At 40.4% G+C, this 21532-nt stretch overlaps 1 protein-coding gene and 1 pseudogene across 1 annotated transcript in view; one reads left to right on the top strand and one right to left on the bottom strand.

Annotated features, from left to right (window-relative positions):
- The first annotated feature begins 554 nt into the window (after nucleotides 1–554).
- The window catches only part of TUSC3 (tumor suppressor candidate 3), a 105444-nt gene continuing 84466 nt past the window's right edge, over nucleotides 555–21532 (top strand). Inside the window, exon 1 of the mRNA XM_008146221.3 lies at nucleotides 555–854. Coding sequence (XP_008144443.1) covers nucleotides 717–854 — 138 coding nt within the window. The 5' untranslated portion in view covers nucleotides 555–716. The remainder of the gene's footprint in view (nucleotides 855–21532) is intronic.
- LOC114233295 (U2 spliceosomal RNA) lies at nucleotides 13783–13939 on the bottom strand (annotated as a pseudogene).

Raw genomic sequence — 21532 nt, forward strand, 5'->3', positions numbered from 1 at the left:
GCAGGAACTGAATTGCGTCCTATTCATTTTTGCATTCCAAGTGCCTAGTACCTGCAGTTGGGTGCTCCATGAATGCTTAATGAAAGAACTACAGAAAGGTGTGCAGATTGGCTCCTCATTTGCAGGTGCAAGGAAGGGCTGTGAGGTTGTGGGCGGCTACTGTGCCTCCAGGTGCTGGGGATTATGTCAGAGGCGGTTCAGCAGGAGCCTGGACTACGCCTTTGACTAGGGTGGCCAGGTCCTGCCCAATTCCTCAAAGCTCTTCCACTCCATCCCATGAGCCAGGTCTGATGTGGATCCAGGTAGTGCTGGGCGCACGGGCCCCGGCGTCTTCCTCGGACCAGTGTTGGCCTCAGCGGCAGGACGGCCTGCGGCTCCGGGCGGGGAGCGAGAGATGCACGCCGCCCCGCCGCGCGGGTCTCCACGGCAACCGCGGGGCGCGCGGCGCAGCACGGGGCGCGGGCTCCCGCTCCCTCGCCACGCCCACTTCCTGCCCCATCCCCGGCTTCCCAGGCCCCTCTCCCCGCGAACCGGATGCTCTGTCAGTTCCCTCCTCCTCCGCGTCCCCGGCCGCCGCACGGGTCCCCGGCGACGCCGCAGGCACCCACGAGGGCACGGGCGGGAGGCTCGCGGCGGCGGCTAGCGTGGCCGGTGTCGGGCGCCGGGCGGAGCTGGGCGCGCACGGTTACCGAGCGTGGAGGAGGCACCCCGCGGCGATGGGTGCCAGGGGCGCTCCTTCACGCCGCAGGCCGGCGGGGCGGCGGCTGTGGCACCTGCCCACCGGGAGCTTCCCCTTCCTCCTCCTCCTGCTGCTCCTGTGCATCCAGCTCGGGGGCGGACAGAAGAAGAAAGAGGTAGAACGGACTCCCCGGGCGCCTTCCTCCGCCGGCGGGGTGGGGGGGGGGGCGGGCGCGTTGCTAGGCAACCCAGCCGCCAGGCCTGGGTGATGTTGGCCTTGGGGCGGGCCGAGGGGGCGGGAAGCCCTGGGGGCGAGGCCTTGGGGTCCCCCGGTGTCCTAGGTGGGGTGAGCCCTGGGCTTTCTAGGAAGAGGAAGCCTCCGTGGACCCTCAGCATCTCGCTCCTTTCAGACGCCGGGCGCGTTTGACCCTAAATTGGACCAGGACCTTGAGGCCCTGGAGTCACGCACCTGAGTGTTTGGGATGTGAAACACCCTTTGGGAGAATCTGTGCCTCTGTCCCCGCTCCCTTCCTTTCCCCTTTCCGGAGGCCACAGAGCCTGTGGAGAGTGTATGCTCTTCTGCAGTCTTCGTTATACATTTTTACAGCGGTCTGTTAATTTATTATTATTTTTTTGTATGTTGAACTCAATTTGTAATTGTGAGAGTGACCTCACATTAAGTTACGCAGATATATTTGTAAAGGTCGGATCACCTGATTTCAGTCTTAGGCCTCTACTAACTTGGATGAGGGCCAGGGTTGAAGTTACTGATTTTACTTATAGTGGAGTTATTTGCAAATTTCAGGAATCCGTCTTGCCCTGGGATCTAGCAGGATCAGACAAATATTTATTTTGGAAATGCGAGTAAGGCCTCTTAATTGTACGTCATTGTAGTAAGAGTATCTTCTTTGTATAATTCAAGATGGTTTTTCCTGGTGAAGTTTGACACACGTGGCTCAAAAGATAATTCGGGTTTCAAATATTACACACCTTCCTTGATAGCTGGGTAGAGAGAGTGAAAAACAGACAAACAAAAAGCCACACACAGAAAATAATTCTGATTCTCTTTCTCCTTGCCTGAAACAACTCTGAACTCAATCTTAACTTCTTCCTGTTAACTTTTTTTTTTAAAAAAAAATTCAAGTTGCTATTTATTCAGATTATTACAGTTGTTCCTCTTTATTCCCTTTAACTTTTTTATTTTAACATGGAAGTGGGCCATATAAAATTCTTGGTGGAGTTCTGGTGAGAGGTTTAGAAAAGAACTATTGTTAAATTAAAACTGTACTTACATATAAATTAAAGATATGACTCCTAGCATTTTGTATTTATATACCATGGTCCAAGAGTTTTAGATTTCATAGTCTGTCTTAAGAAAGTAGTATTTTTTTTTTTTTTGGGGGGGGGGGCGATTACCACAGCAGACAACAATTAAACGATGAGGAAATTCTGTTTTATCTCCTAGAAAGAACACTGTGATCACAGTAATTTTCAGTTGAAAGAAAACCTTTAAAAGAGGCCTAAAAAAGTGCACATCCGCAAAACATCTTAGCATCTTCAATTATGCGTACTTATGTGAAAAACTTTGTTAATCTATCATAGTTATACATTACAATAACATCTCAATTAAAATATTTTTAAATGAAAAATTAGGGAGAAAATTGTTGAGGATTTAAAAAAGTTGTCTTCCAAAACTGCTTTTATTTCTTTTAGGCAGGAGAGTCTAATACAGGCATACCTCATTTTATTGCACTTCACAGATGTTGCATTTTTTACAAATTGAGGGCAAGACCCTCCACCAGCAAAAAGTTTAGGATGTGCTTTGTTGCAGTAATCCGGAACCAAACCATCAATATCTCTGAGGTATGCCTGTATTATATGCAGGTGTTGCAGAATGCACCTGTTTTATTTAAGGGTAAAGAAGAGCAAAATAACTTAAATAGTTGATGTTGTAATTCTCAATGAGCACCCATATCTCTGAAATCTTGTTCAGTTCTCTATCTGGTACTCGGTTAGAAAACTGATCTCTTCCAATAGAGGAAGAAAAACATTCTTTATTGGAAATGTTGGGAAATGGTTGGTTACCGATATGGTACTTTTTTGACCATATGTCTGTCTCTGCTGAGTTCAGAACCGCATGCCAGTGTGAGGTTTGACACCATTGAACCAGAAAGTAAGGCAGTTAGAATTTAATTTACTACATTATGTATTACTGACTTATGAATGATGTATTCCTTTGTTCTGGGGAAGCCAAATTGAAGTCTGAAGTTGAACCTGGAATCAAGAATGGACCTTAGTCACATTTATTTATTTAATATATTTTTATTGATTTCAGAGAGATAGAAACATCAATAATGAGAGAGAATCATCAATCGGCTGCCTCCTGCATGCCCCACATCGCGGGGAGGGGGATTGAGCCCACAACCCAGCCATGTGCCCTGATTGGCAATCGAACCATGACCTCCTGGTTCATAGGTCAACACTCAACCACTGAGCAAGGCGGACCTTAGTCACTTTTAAGGAAGAAATAGTTATGACAGTAACAGTTATCACCATAGGTTGTTGAGTCAAACAGATGGTTCAGTTAGATCAGCTCCTGTCTAATTGTATGACATGAGACAAACCACCTTACTTTCTTGATTTTTAGATTCTCCGCTTTAAAATACAGATATAAGACTATCTAAAGTGCTTAGTGCAATGTGTAGAACATGATGATTAATAATTGGTAGCTATTATTATATGTTCCACATTTAAATGAAAGCATTATACATGATGAGGTCCTAAAATGTGATAATACTCTTAAAAATTAATTATTTTGCTAAATACACTGACTATATAATAATTATAAATTATTTAGTTACTGGAATAAATTGTCTAGTATCCTATATAATAAAACCCTAATATGCAAATCGACTGAACGATGGAACGACTGGTCGCTATGACGTGTACTGACCACCAGGGGACAGATGCTCAACGCGGGAGCTGCCCCCTGGTGGTCAGTGAGCTCCCACAGGGGGAGCGCTGCTCAGCCAGAAGCCAGGCTCACTGCTGGCGAGTGTAGTGGTGGTGGTGGAGCCTCTCAAGGAGCGGGCCTAAGCCATCAGTCAGACATCCCCCAATGGCTGCCCTGTGGTGGACAGTGCACTCCCACAGGGGGAGTGCAACTCAGCCAGAAGCTGGGCTCACGGCTGGCGAGCGCAGCAGCGGTGGCAGGAGCCTCTCCCACCTCTGCTGCAGGTGGGCAGTAAGGAGCGAGGGGTCCCAGACTGCGAGAGGGCGCAGGACGGGCTGAGGGACCACCTGCAGTGCATGAATTTTGTGCACCGGGCCTCTAGTTTTATTATAAAACAGTGAGAATTCCAAGCTTTTGCATTGTTTGAGAACTTCCCAGTAGGACACTTTGCATCATGAAAGAATTGGTGGCATGTATGGATTTGTGTGTGTGTGTGTGTGTGTGTGTGTGTGTGTGTGTGTTTCTTGATGGAGATGTTTACATTCATTAAAAAATAATTAGTTTTGGTATATTCTCTAAGAATATAGTCAAGAGAAATAAGTGAACAGGCAAAGATAATTGACTAGAGATTTTTATAGTCACTTTCCTTAATTATGTTGAATACAGTCATTAGAAACTAATTTTTGAGTCCTTACTCATGTTGTCATAAGACTGTGGGAGACTAGCCTCTTAGTGGTATGTCATTTGCTCTTCTGGTATGTCATGGAGTTTCTTTATTTTGATGGTGTTTCTATTTCTTATGTCATTAACACTTATCACCTAATCAACTTCATCTAGAATTGTTTTAATCTGTAATGGCCACTTCTGATAATATAAAAAGAGCTCAAATTCTGTAATTATTTCCAGTGGACTTACTGACTTTGCCATCATCAAAAGCAGCTATTATAATAATTTATCCTTTCTTTAAGAAAATGATCAGTTACACAGATTAAGAAAGTATTAAAGTAAGTTTCTGTTTCATCTTTACCCTCCCAAATTGTGCCTCCTTCAGTTACTAACACTAGCTAAAGCATTTTTATGCATCTGTTTGCCAAAGCCAACAATGTGGGCACATTTCACTTAGTCTTAAGCCTTTACTCCTCGTGACTTTTTTTGCACCACCTGTTCCCCCACCTCAGTTAAGGATACCCCCTGCGACTTCTCTGACCAGTGCTGTCTTTGAGGAGTACTGTTTAAATATGGTTGAACTGCCTATAGGGTGCAATCCAAGTTCTTTGCTTGCTTTTTAAGTGCTTTTCCTGAGTGAGCCTTAGTGTAACTCTCCTGTTTCATATCTCACCACTCATACACGCTTCCCTCCAACGTCAACTCAGACAGGTTACCCCTTCCTCCTGTTTCGGATGGGGATTCCTCCTCAGTGCTCACATGGCTGGATCTCTGTGCTTCTTTCTCTAGAGCACTGATGTGAATTTGCGTCCATTGTTAGTACAGATGAGACCCTGGGAGTGGGTGGCTGAGGTGGTGTTGACGTTACTGTTGGAACTGATGGGGACATGGAGCTGAAAGGGTAGGTGTAAGTAAGATGGTTTATGTGGACTTTATTCAATACTCAGAATAATGGGAGGGTGAAGGGTCGTGACCAAGAGTTCGTTAATGACAGTGTCTAAACAAGGTTAGACAATGTTATGATTTTAAGGTGTGACTCCTAAAGGAGCAGGAGTTTTTATGGGAGGACACAGAAGTAAGAGGGCGCTAACTCTACCCTCATCCCCGACTGAAAGTTAAGGAGAATGGTTTCCATTTTAGGAGCTCTGGGGTCTGAGGAAGAGATTAAGGGAGTGAACACTCATCACAGATATGTAATACATAAGGAATTAGTTGTGATTCTGAAAGTTTTACGTAAGTTTTCCCCTTTGATATGATGACAGTATTGCAGTTTAAAATGAGAAATTGGTAGGCAGTTAATGGTAACCTTCATTTTTTTATACCTTACTTTCAAGGTCCCAAACCAATTTTCTGATGTTACGACATTTTTATGAATCAGATCAACTTTTTGCCTTTGCAGTATTTCATAGATGTATGGAATATTGCTTCTGTTTAAAGGATCTGGTAGAAATTTGGTAACATGATATTTTACAAATTGCACCCTTTTGTTTAGCAGTATCAGCATTAGCTATGCTTATAGAATGTTTCAGCTGTGGATCATTTTATAAGATATAAGCCAGTATCAATTTAAATAATTCATAGTTCTCTGATTAAAAATATATTAATACTGTATGATTCTGGCATATAAATGATCAAAACCATTAACAAATAGAGGTAATAATAAACTTTTCTGTAAGCTTTCCTGCCTAAGAAGCAACTGGAAAAACAACAGAGTTAACAATGAGGCAGGAGTCTCTGGCTTCAGAGATTTTTGAAGAGAAAAACTCTTCCAAGCATTTTCTTATAATCAAGGTGTCATTACAGAATTACTGCCTGAAGTTAAGAACTGCGGCGATTTTACCAACCACTGTAGTCTCATGGATTTCTTCTGAGATGTTATTTGTAGATTGTACATAAAATGTCCTGGTCTAAAATAATCTCATCTCTTAGAGAGTGTGGTATATATAGCTAGTAATAGAACTGCTTAGCAATTGATCTTTCCATCACTCTTATATGCTCCTTTTAAGATGAATAATCCATATGAGCATTTAAGAAATGGGATATAAATGCAAAGATGGTCTGTATGTTAGTTTTCTATCAATGCATAACAAATTACTGCAAATGTAGTGACTTAACTCCAATAACACCACCACCCCCCTCTTTTTTTAAAATCTCCTAATTTCTATAGGTCAGAAGCATGGCCTAGCTCGGTTATCCATTCAGGGCCTCACAGGCTGAAAGTAAGGTGTGGCTAGGCTGATTCTCATTTGGACCTCTAGGTCCACATTACAGTTCATTCGGGTTGTGGCAGAATTTAGTTTCTGGCAGTCATAGGACCAGGTTTCTTATTTTCTTGCTGGCTATGCTCTCTAGGCTCTTGAGCCACCCTCCATAGGCAGTTTAAAACATGGTTATTTGCTTCCTTCCCGGCCAGCAGGATCGCCTCTCTGACATTTTTAATTGCTTTGAAAATGCCCATTAGGTTAGGCCCACCTGATTAGGTTAGGTCCACCCAATATAATTCCCCTTTTGAATAGCTCAACTGATTAGGGACTTGACATCTGCAGATCTTTGGCATATAAGGTAACATAATTATGGGAGTGTAATTCTGACACATTCACAATCTTGTCCATGCTCACCGAGAGGGAATTATTTAAGGGACATTGGGGATTATTTTAGAATTCTAACTCCTAAAGTGGGTAAGCTCACATTTTTGAGATTTTTATATATATTTAAATGGTGGTTTACAGAGTTCAACATAAACAGGTATGATAGTGTATAAAGCTCATCATTCTGAAATTGCATAGTACTGAGAAATAATTATTCACAAAATAAGTAGTTAGAAATGATAATAATTATTTTATTATTTTGAAATATGTTTTTATTGATTTCAGACAGAGGAAAGGAGCGGGAGAGAGAGAGAGAAACATCAATGATGAGAGAGAATCATCCATTGGCGGCCTCCTGCATGCCTCCTACTGGGGATTGAGCCCACAACCCAGGCATGTGCCTGGCCAGTGTGGCTCAGTGATTGAGCATCAACCCATGAACCAGCTTTTCTCAGGATACCAATTAAACTGATAAAGAAGTTTGGGGTAGTAATATATATTTTCTTTTTCACAGGGGAAACTAGCAATTATACATTAAAAAGGAATTAAGAATTTTATAGAAATGCTCTCTCCTCCCACCCATTATAGCATAAACCACTACCGTTCTTTTATCAGATATTTACTTGCAGTTTCAAAATAGCAAAATTATTTATTCTGAATAGTAAGTTCAGATGTTTTTTCATTTTTATGGATCTTTGTAAGCCTCACAGCAGTGAACTCTACATTTCCAAATTATAGAGAACATTAGGAGCATACCTAAGTTGAGACCACTATATTGTTTTTGAGTTGACATTTCTCTATCAGCTAAAATAAAAATAAAAATAAGTGATTTCTTGTCTCATTTAAAATATTCTTTGTAGCACCTTACCTTCTTCATTCTCCTGCCAACAGACTGATAGTATAAAAAGTAAATTATGAAATCCATTGTCTACATTCTCATTACTAAGTCTGAATAGTGTAAGATTTAAAGATAATGCCATAATAAAATTGACACTTTATATGGCATTATTCTATAGTGGTTTGAAAGACGCATACATCTTTTTAATAGCCACTTCTGTTAGTGCATTCACAGTGACTCTGGACATATTTGTCAGCAGCTTCTAGAGAGCTACTTCTGTTGTTTTCTGGCTGTGGCTTTAATATTTTTTATCAGACTTTATTATATTTTTTCTACATTCTTTGATGGTGTGCCACAGTTGTTTACTACATCAGTTTTTTCTTCTTCATAGGCACAAGCTAGACTGCACTCCCAGCTTCCTCCACATTCATGTAGGGCCCTGGGACCGAGTTCTGGGCAATGGCATGTGACTGGAAGGGGTTCGAGGCATCTCTAGCCTGGTCCATAAAGATTTGCCTGGTCTACTGCCACCTGCTTAGAGGACTCTTCTGCATCGACTCATCACCAGCTTCCCTGTGAGGGTCTGGGCCAGGTGCCCCTGAGGTAGGAAAGGAGGAGAAAGCCACGGCTCTTCAGAAATAGGAGAGGTAGATTCAGGAGGTCACGGTATTAGTTTTCTGTGGTTGCTGTAACAAGTTATCACAGATGTACTGGCTTAAAACTGCACATTTATCCTCCCTTTAGAGATCAAAAGTCTAAAATCAGCCTCACTGGGCTAAAGTCAAGGGGTCTGCAAGGCTGGTTCCTTGTGGAAGTTCCTTGTCTTTTTCAACTTCGAGAGGCTGTCTCCGTTCTTCCTGATTCCTCACCTGCATCACTCCAGCCTCTTGCTGCATCCTCACATCTACTATTGACTGATCCTCCCTCTCTGAAACCCCACTTGGCTAATGTAGGCTAATCTTATTTCAAGATCTTTAGTCACATGTACACAGTTTCTTTTTGCATGTACTGTAATATGCTCCAAGTTTCTGGGGATTAGGATGTTAATATGTGGGGTGGGCCCTGACTGATTTGGCTCAATGGATAGAGTGTCAGCCTGAGGACTCAAGGGTCCCAGGTTTGATTCAGGTCAAGGGCATGTACCTTGGTTGCAGGCACATCCCCAGTAGGGGGTGTGCAGGAGGCAGCTGATCGATGTTTCTCTCTCATCGATGTTTCTAACTCTCTATCCCTCTCCCTTCCTCTCTGTAAAAAATCAATAAAATATATATTAAAAAATATGTGGGGTGGGGTGGGACATTGTTTAGCCTATCACAACTACCCAGCAGTTGTAGACCAAGATACTTGGTGGAAGTCTTTAAGAACTGTAAGAGGTCCAGGTGAGCTCTTGAGAATCACCTGCTTTGGTGATGCATGCTGAGATTGTGGGTCGCTGCTTTCCTTACCTTTGTTTTTCCTGTCTCCCCAGTGATGTTCTAAGCTGCCCCTATTTTTTTTTTTTTTGCTGCAGTACTATAGTCTGGTTTACTCTTCATAATTAGAAATGCTAAAACTAAATACTAAAACAAGTCTCGTCTCTTTCTGTGTATTTACACACTTGATTTAGAGCAGTATGTGTTCCTTGTATTTATGTTTATGAATATAGTATACAAAGAAAACCGATTCCTAACATCTCTTATTAAGAAATCACTACCTCATCCTCTGAACTAACTCATTGATATGCATCCTCATTTGCTTCCCTCTACATTATCAGATGTTGCTGCTGTTTGCATATTTAGAACAGTGTGCTCATGTAATATACGTTTTGCAAGGTCTAGACTTGCGTGGAATTCAGTAGCTATTCTTTGATAGTATACCCTTTCTCTTATGGGATGCAGCAGTTTGATTACTGGCATATTTCCACCAGATTTAAAATGTTTCTAGAGCTCAGAAGCAAATCTCAGTGGCTGGTGTCTCGAGGAACATAACTTTAAAACCACAGCATCATCTAATTTCTTTTTCATAGAATTATTTTGAATAAGTGGTATTATTATCTCTTCAAGATGAGAGAACCCCACAAAGTTCAAGGTGGCACAGTTGGTAAGGGACAGAGCTGTGCCTCAAACATTGGCCGCTTTTCCCATCAGGTTTGCCTCAGTGTAGGCATAGGTACTTGTTTACCTTGCCTCACAAGAGATACATTTTCCTGAAAATTGTAGCATGCATCATAGTTTGTTTTAATTTGGATCGTGTCCTCTTTTGGTCTTCAGTTAGTAATGGCTACCAGCAGAGGCATTAATGAATCTGCTCTTGGTGCGGCCAATTGGGGATCCACAACAAAGGTTCTAGTCATAGCTGCTTTATCTTTTGACTCTGTCCTCTTGGTTAAGCCACGCCATTCCATCTTTCTGTCACAATACTTTGTTAGCTAAAAGAAATCAGAGCTGAGCTAGATCAAAGATGGCTTTCAATTTTCACGCCTTATCATTCATTTTAAGGGAAGAGTGGAAAACACTGTGGCAGGAGGAAGAGCTTTATTTTCAAAGGAGCACAAAAGTTAAAATTTTTAATTAAAAATATTCTCTTACTGTTGTTTTCTTTTAATTATTCACCATCAATCACTCTCTGGATGTCTTCATAGCACATTTTTTATCCTCTCAAATATTAGCATAATGTCCTTTATATTATTCATCTTCAAATCTCCCTTAGAACTTAGTCCAGTGTATTGCTCAGATTAGATACTTAAGTATTTTTTTTAATACTTAGAGTAGTAGCAAACATTTCTGAAGTGTACAAGCTCAAACACCCCCCCCTTTAACTCAAATAAATAGTACTTGAAAGAGGCCAGTGTATGAATCTAGTTAAAATGATGAACAGTATTTCACAGAAATGAAAAAAAGCTTTGAGGTCATTTATATAAAATTAAGTCAAAATGATAAAAATTCAGTCAGTTGCTCATATGCTAAAATTTAACTTTTAGTTGCAAGTAGTCATAATCTGTTAGAAAGAATAATGAATGAATAAGTGATGTTTTTGTTGTGATTTGTGTCAATAAAACCATATTATAGCATGATGGACATCTTCAGTATTTTAATACTTGACCTTTAGAGCATAATTCTGGAGGTCATTTTCACAAAAATATTCTTAGGTTTACCAGTTTTTTCAGTGGGCATCTTTTAGTTCTTGCAGATTTATATCATTCTTTTTTGAAGTACCTAATGCCATTTTGTCTTTCTCTTTTCATATATTAATTGTAATAATTCTTACAGGTCCTCATTTGTCTTTGGTTTGGCATATAATTTGAGTAGTTCTCCTGTATCAGTTTAAAAAAATAAAATTATTTAAAACCTTTGCTATTTATGAGGTTGCAGTTAAAGGTAAGAATGACCAAAAAATAGTGTGACATGGTGTGTAGGGATAGATGCTTGGGTGAAATAAGAATGGATGTCTGCATAGGTATTACTTTCATAAGTGGTTGGACAGTAGTGAATATAACATAAATAGCTTTTGCCTCTCTATGCATCTTTGTATTTTTGCTGGGCACATATTGAATACTTAGATAAGGAGGATCTACTGTGGCTGAAACCTTTGATGAAATTGCCCAGTTGAGTGGCTTGTTTGTGTTCGGTTGCTGGTAAGGAAGGTCACATTAAATAGAGGTGCAGGAGTACTTACCATCTGTGTTCTCTGTAGGCCTTCCCTCCTTTCCCTCTTCGTTTTTTTCTTAACAGCTCCTCCTTTATGACCACACAGGTAAGTCTGTTACCAGGCCAGGCTACTCGAACTGCGTATCCCACTTGTCACATTTGGTACACGGTTGGGCAAGTGACTGAGTCATTCATTGGGATTTTTCTAAGTGGAACCAGCAGCAAGGTTATCTTACTGCTAATTGGCGCATGAAATTGGAAGGATGTGATTTTAGGTTGCCTATCACTTCTGGCATGAAAAACTCTGATGTACAGAAGCTAAGCAGATAAACAAAGAGGTTTTCAGTAAATATTTGAGTACTGACTCTATGTCAGTCTTTGTTCTAGGTGCCACTGATTCAGAAAATAAATCAAGCTCTTGGATCCAGTCATCCCTGAAACCAGGTCTCCCTCCTTCCTTCCCTGTTGTATGTTCATATACAGTTCCTTTTCAACCATGCTAGATTGAACCAGGCTTATGTCATTTTTAATTAAAGGAGTTTTGATAAATATGAAATCCATTTATCACTTTTTCAGCTTTGATTAAGAAGGTAATACAGAATTTAATATATATAAATAAATTCAAATTGGTGAGATACACACTTATCTTCATAGTACAGGTACAGAAGGAAGAAGCTGGCTAAGCTAATCCTTTCCTTAGGTAATTTTAGCTTTTTCCATTGCCACTTTGGGGTGATATTTTGTTCCTGGAAGTTTTCCTGTCTTTTTTTTTAATCCTTTATCAGGCTTAGGTAGACACAGTAAGGGGAATTAAGCATTTTCCTGTTAAGGGAGCCTAACTGGCATTCAAATCCTTAATCCACTTCTTAGTTACTTACTAATTTTTGTTAGTTTTTGCCACTTGATAGCTTCCTCCATCCATCCTTCCATCCTCCACCACAACCCTCAAGATCTTTTGAGATTAACCTGCTGCATTTCTCATTATTGTTACTAAAATGGTACAACTATGATTATAAGTATAAATATACTTCATGAGAATGGGGAAATTGCATAGGAGGCATCATTCTTTCTCTGGTGGTCAACTTCTTTTTTTCTTTGCCTAGTTGTCCCTGCCCTGCTCTCATCTATTCCCTCAGGCATTTAGAGGTCATCAGGTGGTCTCTTTTGCTCAGGTCCTTTCTTTTCTTTCTCCCCCCTCCCCTCTTTTTTTTTTTTTTTTTATTGATTTCTGAGAGGAAGGGAGAGGGAGAGAGAGATAGAAACATCAATGATGAGAGAGAATCATTCATCAGGTGCCTCCTGCACACCCCTCACTGGGGATGGAGCCCGCAACCCTGGCATGTGCCCTTGACCAGGAAGGAACCCGGGACCCTTCAGTCTGCAGGCCAAGACTCTGTCTGCTGAGCCAAACCGGCCAGGGCTGCTCAGGCCCTTTCTTAAAACCGGAGCTTCTTTTCCTCGTTGAGCACGTAGGGTAAGGTGGGCCTGGAAAATAGATGTGGCTTATAAACCATTCAGCTGCCTCTTAACTCCAGGAGAATAATTTCTGCGTTCATTATTTTTTCTGGAAACTGCCTCTCAAAACTTGCTTCAGGATTTTGACTCACAGTTGTTTCTCTAAGAGCTAGAGCTCATGTTGTAACTAACATTGTCTCAATCCTCTTGATAATTTGGGAGGGTTTACATCTTTGTCTCAGTCAGTTTGGGCTGCTGCAACAAAGCACCATGGCCTGGGTGACTTATAAGCAACAGAAACGTATTTTTCGCATTTCTGGAGGCTGGAGGTCCAATCAGGGTGCCAGCAGAGTCGGGTTCTGGAGGACCCTCTACCAGGTTGCAGATGGCTGATTTCTCATTTAAACCTACAGGGCGCATAAAGGGCAAGCGAACTCTGGGGTTCTTTTCATAAGGCATTAATCCAGTTCACCCTCATGACCTAATCACCTCCCAAAGGCCTACCTCTCAGTACCATCACATTGGGAGTTAGGATTTCAACATGCGAATTTGGGGGTGACACAAATATTCAGTCTACTGCAACCACCTTAGAGAAGTAGGTCAGTAAAACTTTATTTTAAGCTAGATGTTACACTTGGTGTTCAAATGGGTTTTCATGTAGGTGTAAATCACTAGGAAACATTTAGAGGGATCAGCCAATTAGAAGCTAATAAGCATGTCTAACCTCATACTTACAGTTGTAAGGGATGTCTCCAGCTGTGGAACTAACTATCCTGGTGTTATTATGTGTTAAGATTTTTTTGAAGGAGAAAAGGTAGTTTAACTTTTGGGATTTTTTTCCTACTGAGCATTTAGTTCTTATTTAAATTTTCCTTGATTTGTTGTTTTGAAAAATTTTATACTTACTATAGGCTTAGTCATCAAAAGCAATGAGCATTTTTAAAAACATACTATGCTGTCATCTAAAGGATACATTTTATGGGACATATTCAATCAACTGAATAATTTCTGCATATGTATACATATTTTTGTATATAAATATATTCTGTATTGGGAAACAATAGGAGTTTGGTAAAGTTCATTTTTTGTGTGTTTGATACTTCACCTGATCTTAGCCAAAAGGCCGAGAAGCAATGTGTTTGATTTTTAACACTTAGTTTTAAAGATGACAGAGGCTCCCTTGTAAAGTGGCCAGTATGTTATTAAAAGTTTACTGAGCTGTAATAATTTGATTTCATTTTGCAGTGATTATTTAAAATTGTCATTTTTTTTCAGTGAAATGGAATCTCTTCGTGGAAACTAATTTAAATATTAAGAAGTTAAATATATTATGTATGCATATACATATATTGTTTCATTAATTATGAGAATAATATATATATATATATATATATATATATATATATATATAAATTTCTTGGAGGCATACTTCTTTTACAAATATATAATTTACAAGGGGCCCAGTGCACGAATCCGTGCACCTTGAAAGGAACTGTGGCCCGCGAGGCTGTGGTGGGTACAGGGGCAGGTCTCTGCCCATCCTCTGCGCCCCCGGTCCTCTGTCTGCCGGCAGCCCTACTCCCACCGCCACTGCTCACACGTGCTGATGGTGCTGGCCCCGCTTGCACCTGCTGACGGCGTGGAGCTGTTGGGGCTGGCGCCAGCAGTGGATGCAAGTGGGGCCGGCAGCCCCTGAGGGGCAATGGGGCCCAGCAGCTGCTGCTCGCACCTGCTGATGGTGCCAAGCGATCAGGGCCAGCGCCGAGTGCCGGCAGTGAGTGCAAGTGGCAGCTCCAGTGCCAGCAGCGGGTGCGAACGGAGCCAGCAGCAGGTATGAGCACCGGGCGGGACCACGGTGCACGGGAGCAAAGGATTTTCAGTAATCACCAGAGGCTCAGCCCGATGACAGTGACCGGCGCCCTGCCTTGGTCTGGTGCCCCCGCTCACCTGCTCCACCATCCCACCGTGGCCGACACCTGTCATGTTCCGTGCTCTGCCACCTGCTGCCAACGCCCGCCATGTTCCGCGCGCCCCCTGGTGATTAGCGCACATCATAGTGACTGGTTGTTCGGTTGTTCCACGGTTCGGTCTATTTGCATATTAGGGTTTTATATATAGAAGATATTTTTGGTAGAAATTATACATATTTTAGACTTTTAAAAGATACCTTTAAACCCTAGATTAATGTGAATTTTAAATCTAGGAAAGGGTTATAAAAGTGAATCAGAAATTTATGATTTATATCTAATATAATCCTATATAATAAAAGGCTAATATGCAAATCGACCGAACGCAAAATGACTGGTCGCTATGACGTGCACTGACCACCAGGGGGCAGATGCTCAACACAGGGGCTGCCCTCTGGTGGTTAGTGCACTCCCACAGAGGGAGTGCTGCTCAGCCAGAAGCCCTGAGCCGCTCTCCGAGGGGAGCGGGCCTAAGCCATCATTCGTACATCCCCCGAGGGCTTCTGTACTGCGAGAGGGCCGGTCTGAGGCTCCCCCCCCCCCCAGTGCACAAATTTTGTGCACCAGGCCTCTAGTATAAAAATGAATATAATAGCAACTGAAAATGATTACCAGTTTCAGATTTTGAGACTGATCTTAGTATTCTTTTCTTGTTGAAACTTAAAATTAATTATACTTTGGATTTTTATTTATTTGCTGTTAATGAGCACAAAAGTTGTCTTTTTAATTTTTCTTTTAAATTTTTTATTTGCATAGTGGCTTGCCTGGATTAATTCTGCAGTGATCTGTTTTTCCTGCAGGGATCAACCTCTGATTTTAAGGCTTAGGTTTTTTTCCTCCTTGTTTTTATTTTCAAGCCTGGCTCCCTAGGAATCGCCAGGTTTTGGTTAGAGGTTGTGATTAAGAGCCCAGACCCACTCAGTCTTCCATGCTTGCCAGTGATCTGTGTGAGGTTTGAGGGATGTCTTCGAATCTGGGAGTTTTCCTATCTGCCCTGCATTTAGCCAGGGAGTAGCAGCTGGCAGGCACTTTTCCTAGTTGTTCCTGAGCAGGTGCAGTGTTCCAGACTGCGAGGGGTGCGTGTCATCTGTGCAGGGCTCTTTTTGCCCTTTTCTTTCCCTGAATCCCTCAGTTAGATGTATGCTGAGTACATTGTTTTTCTTGCTGTTTCTAGTGTCTATTGTTTTCTCCAGTTGTTTGCCATTATGCTCTCTCCTGTTTTGCATAATACCTCAGGCAGTGCTGTGGAGCTGCTGTTCTCCTCCTGCCTTGCTTCTCTTCCTGACGGCCTTTGCTGAACTGTCTTAGAGCTGGGGGTGGTGGAGATAGATGGTGGCCTGTCTCTCCCTGAGCAACATCTCCCCTCTAGGAGTGGGAGTTAGAGGAAGTGGTAGCCCCTAGTCTTCTCAGCTTGCCCCTCCAAGAGTGGAACCCCCACCTTCTGCCTATGAACAGGGGCTGGGTGAGGGGAAGGAGTCTCCTCTTCCTTCTTAGATGCTTTGCCCAGAATAGAAAGTCTGCAAAAAAAAAAAAAAAAAGCCTTTCTGGCTTAAATGCCATGGATTCCTGCTGTTCTTACCAAGATTCCTTGGATTCTCTTGAATAAAGGCTTCTCAAGTTTTGCATGCCCTTACGTTCCAGAGAGTGAGAAGGATTGTTCTTGATAATTTTCACCAGTCTCCTCCTGTTTTGCTGAGGAAGAGGGGCTGCCCAGCTCCTCTCAAGGCCGTTTTGGAAATCTGACTCCAGAAAGCATCTTAGCGAAACTTGATGCACCTGACAGATGATGAAATTAATACATGGGAGACTTAATAATACTATGAACTATTTGGTGAAGAACCTGACCCTTTTTTATCTTTCTTCCTAACTTTAGATTCCACACATTCTACAATTCCAGTGGCTTCTAAACTGTTATTAACTTAGTATAAAAATTTAATTTTGAGATAGTATGACATGTTTTGAGACCAAACTAGCTGGGATGTGGTTGACATGGCTGTGAAATCGTTCTCTCCACTGAAACCAGGGTTGATCTGGGTGAGAGCCTGGATTGGTGAGCCCTCCTCCCTGATTGTTCATTGTGTCTGTAGCTCCTAGGTGAATTTCCTCCCAGGTAGGGGAGGTCAGTTCTTTGTGAAGAATATGCACATATGGTGGTTGTGCTGCCCCACTAAAATTGGTAGCGCCTATTAATTAAAGTTATTTGTTTAATAAATGACATAAATATTTATACTGATTTAAAATAAGAGAAGTAACAACTAATGTGTACCCACCCTCTCACAGTTGCTCTTTTTTTACATATTACTTCATAGGTTTAAGGCATACACAGTTGACAGGCTGTAGTTAAGGTTTTTATTGGTTCTTGAAATTAAATGTAATAATGTTTGAAAGACAAGCAATATTACTTTACCTTCTCAGGATTGATTTGACTGTGGTTTCTGTGCTTCTGTATTAATTGTAGAGTTTTGTGCGAGTTGTTTTTTTTCTATTTCTATAAAAGAATGCCATTGGGGTTTTGATAGGGATTTCAGTGATTCTGTAGATCACTTTAGGTAGTATGGACAATTTAACAATACTAAGTCTTCCAGTCCATGAACACAAGATTTTTTCCATTTGTTTGTGTCTTCTTTAAGTTATTTCTTCAATGTTTTGTAGTTTTCATTATGCAAATCTTTCACCTCCTTAGTTGCTGGGGGGTTTTTTGTTGTTTTTTTTTTTTTTTTTTTGTAAGTATTTTGTTATTTTTGGTGCTGTTGTAAATGGGATTGTTTTTTAAATTTTTTTCCACAAGGTTTCTTGTTAATGTGTTGAAATGCATACTGCTGATGTGAATGCAATATGGTGCAGCCACTATGGGAAACAGTGTGGAGGTTCCTCAAAAAAATTAAAAATGGAACTGCCTTATAACCCAGTGATTCCACTTCTGGGTATTTATCAAAAAACAATTAAAATAAACATTTTGAGGAGATAACTGCACCCCCATGTTCATTGCAGCACTATTCCCAATAGCCAATATGCAGAAACAGTGTGTGTCCATCAATTGATGACTGGACAAAGAAAATTTCCTTTCTATGGCACAGTCAGCCATAGAAAGGAAAGAAAATGTGACAACATGAATAAACCTTGAGAATACTATGCTAAGTGAAATGCCAGTCACGAAAAGAAAATACGGCATGATTCCATTTATATGAGGTATGGAAAATAGTTAAGTTCATTGAATCAAAGAGTGAAATGGTAGTTGCTGGGCACTGAGGTGGGGAATTGGGGAGTTACTGCTAATCAGCAGCTGTGAAGTTTCAGTTAAGCAAGTTGAATGAGTTCTAGAAATGTGCTACTCCACATTGCAGCTATAGTCAACAATATTTCAGGTGACTTAAAATTTCATTAAGAGGGTAGATCTTATGTTAAGTTCTTACTAAACTAAACTAAAATTTTAAAGAATTATCCCCCCAAGGTCATTTTAAACACCAGTTGCAAAAAATTATGAATGAAACAAAAGGTGGCAATGATACTGCATTAAGATACATCCTAAGATACATGTACTCCCTCACATTCCCAAAATCTTATGACTTCTAGCCAGGGAGCATTTAGAAATGTCAATTGAATAAGTCAATGGCTTTGAACATTTCTGGTAGGAGGAGTAGTCACTGCTGATGAGGTTTCTCTTTCCCTGCCACATGCACTACATTCCATCCCATGCTGGGAAAATAGGATAATTTTTTTTTTTTTTCTGAAGATGCTTTAGAATTTCTTCTCTTGTTTCTAATGGTTTAGTGATCCTAATTTGGGTTCTAACTTCAGATTGGTAATAGTGCTCTAATTTTTTGCAGGTTTTTAGATTTCAATTTTTGCAATTTGATATTGAAGAAAGTAAAAATGTTTTTAAAAACTTGAGTATTGAATAGGTTAACTATTCTTACATGTGATCATACACATTTCCTACATAGGGTGGGACAAAAGTAGGTTTACAGTTGTGAGTATGCAAAACTTTATTCTTGCATTATTTTATTTATTAATTATTGTATTATTTTCCATACAAACAAATGTATCAATATAAATATAACAAACAATGAATCAGTTAATGTTATTTGTCAAACACTTGTTTACCACTACTATGTGAAAGATGCTGTTTTCAGCACTTTGCAGATATAAACTTAGTGTTGTGAATAGCATTTCAGACCCTTCAAGCTCATTGTAGGGCATTAAACATTTAGTATTTAATCACAATAATTATAGGATTCAGTACTATTTTGGATTATTTTCTAAAGTGTGTTGTAAATTCATGGTCACTTTGTAATAAAATAAAGAGCGGATACAATTCACTTTAGGTTTGAAAGCAAGAGCCAATGCAGAGATGGACAGAGATCGACAGGGACGGTAGAGTGTGAAAGCAGTGTCACATGGGGGATGTTGGAAGTACTAATTTGACAGGTTTAGCTTGGAAAGATAAAGGCTAGTCGTTGTTCCCTCTGAATTTTTAAATGTATCTTTTATGGTTAATACTTTTGCTCCAGAGGGCAAAAGTAGTTCCAGTAGATGGGTGTTACATGTGTAAACATGTACCCACTAAAAGGAAGAAATGTAAAATATTATCACAGTTTAGAAATGAAATTGGCCACCTGGTGAGATAGCAAACTAATTTTTACTAGAAGTGTTCACCTTTGGTCACCAACTGTCAGGATATTGTACACGCCATATTGTGTGGGAGATTTAATTAAATTACATCCACTCCAACTCCAATTATATTCTTTAGGGAAGGGAATGGTAATGGATTTTTTTAAAAAAAGGATTTTTTTTTTCTTTCTTGGACAACTCCTAAAAGAGTACATTTATAAGAAGCATGAACCATTTATCTATTCTCAACAACAAAAAAAATCCCTCTTATTTAAGAAGAGACTCTCTTCAATGAGGATATAGTTTTAGGATGAAAAACCAGGAAAGGGAAGAAGAAGGAAGGGGAACATCACCTTAGTAAGCAGATGTGCTGAATCAGAGCTGAAGACAGATGGTATAAGTAGATTGCCCTCTACTAACGGGGCCATATTTTGCAAGAAAATGTTAAAAACAGCTACTTGCTCTAACTGTTTGGCTCAGTGGATAGAGCATCAGCCTGCAGACTGAAGGGTCCCAGGTTCGATTCCAGTCAAGGGTATGTACCTTGGTTGTGGGCACATCCCCAGTAGGGAGTAGTGTGCAGGAGGCAGCTGATCGATGTTTCTCTCGTATTGGTGTTTCTAACTCTCTATCCCTCTCCCTTCCTCTCTGTAAAAATCAATAAAATATATTTTTTAAAAAAGCTATTTATGGGAAGTGTGATCAAACACAGTAGTATAACTGCTTAATGTTTTTATGGAAATTAAAAATATTTAGATCTTAGTCGATGTTAAACTTATTTAATATTTCTTGAACATTCTACATTTTGAACCTCATAGACATAGTTAATTTGAGTAATTAGGTAGAGGCCAATGTATTGATGTGTCAGTGACTAGGTGTAAGATTGTTCACCTCAGCAAAGCATTGACTTAAAGGCAGACGGATCAAGGAGGACAGGGATGTCTTGTTTTCTTTCTCTTTGTATTTTAAAGTGGGGAAAAATTCAACTTGCATATAAGAAATTTTAATAGTATTTTATCTGTTTTGATTATTTATTGATAATTTTATCAAATTTGTACTAGCACTCTTGCAGGTGTTTACAGTTTTAGGGGAAATTTGAAGCATATCCTATTCAGAGACTCTGTTTAGTGATGGAGACATATATAAAAACTAACAAAAATAAGATAAGTATAGGTAGGTTCACTTTATGATCTATAAGGATATGTCCATGCCTCTGTATGGTAAGAACTGGAAAGGTTTCAGAGTTAGGTAATTGACTGAATTGAGTCTTGACTAATGAGGAGGAGTTAGACATGTTGATGAAGGCTGTGTTCTGGAATATGGAGAGAGTGTGTGTGTGTGTGTGGGTGTGTGATGGTGTGTGTGTGTGTGTGTGTGTGTGTGTGTGTGTGGGGTGGTGGTGATGGTGGTGGTGGGGAAGGGAGACAAATGGAGAACCCCAGGTAGTACAACCATCTGAAAATATAATGCGTTCAGGGACTGTCAAGTAGTGGGTCCTTTTGCATTTGCAGGATTCTGTTGGGATTAACATGAGGCGAGGCTGGACAGGTATAAATGGAAGCCAAGGCTTGAAGGGTCTGAAATGCTATTCAAAGCATTTGAAATTTATATTGTAGGAGATGTGCAGACATTGAAGTATAATATACAGATATGTGAATCACTGCATATCTGCACTTAGAAAGATAACAGTAGAATTTTTAAAATGAGGGGGGCATATGTACTACTTTCAACAATAAAGATAAATTTTAAAAAATATGTTCATAGCAGCACAATTTACAATAGCTAAGATTTGGAAACAGCCTAAGTGCCCATCAGCAGATGAGTGTATTAGAAAACTGTGGTACATCTACACAATGGAATACTATGCTGCTATAAAAAGAAGGAATTCTTACCATTTGCAACAGCATGGATGGAACTGGAGAGCATTATGCTAAGTGAAATAAGCCAGTGAGTGAAAGAAAAATACCACATGATCTCACTCATTTATGGATAATAAAGAACATTATAACCTGATGAACAAAATGATAAATACAGAGGCAGAGAAGCATTGAACAGACTGTCAAACTACAGCGGGAAGACTGGGGAGGGAGAGGAGGGGGGAGGTAAGAGATCAACTGAAGGACTTGTATGCATGCATATAAGCATAATCA

The sequence above is a fragment of the Eptesicus fuscus genome, chromosome 8 (genome assembly GCF_027574615.1).
Source record: "Eptesicus fuscus isolate TK198812 chromosome 8, DD_ASM_mEF_20220401, whole genome shotgun sequence".
Lineage (NCBI taxonomy): Eukaryota > Metazoa > Chordata > Mammalia > Chiroptera > Vespertilionidae > Eptesicus > Eptesicus fuscus.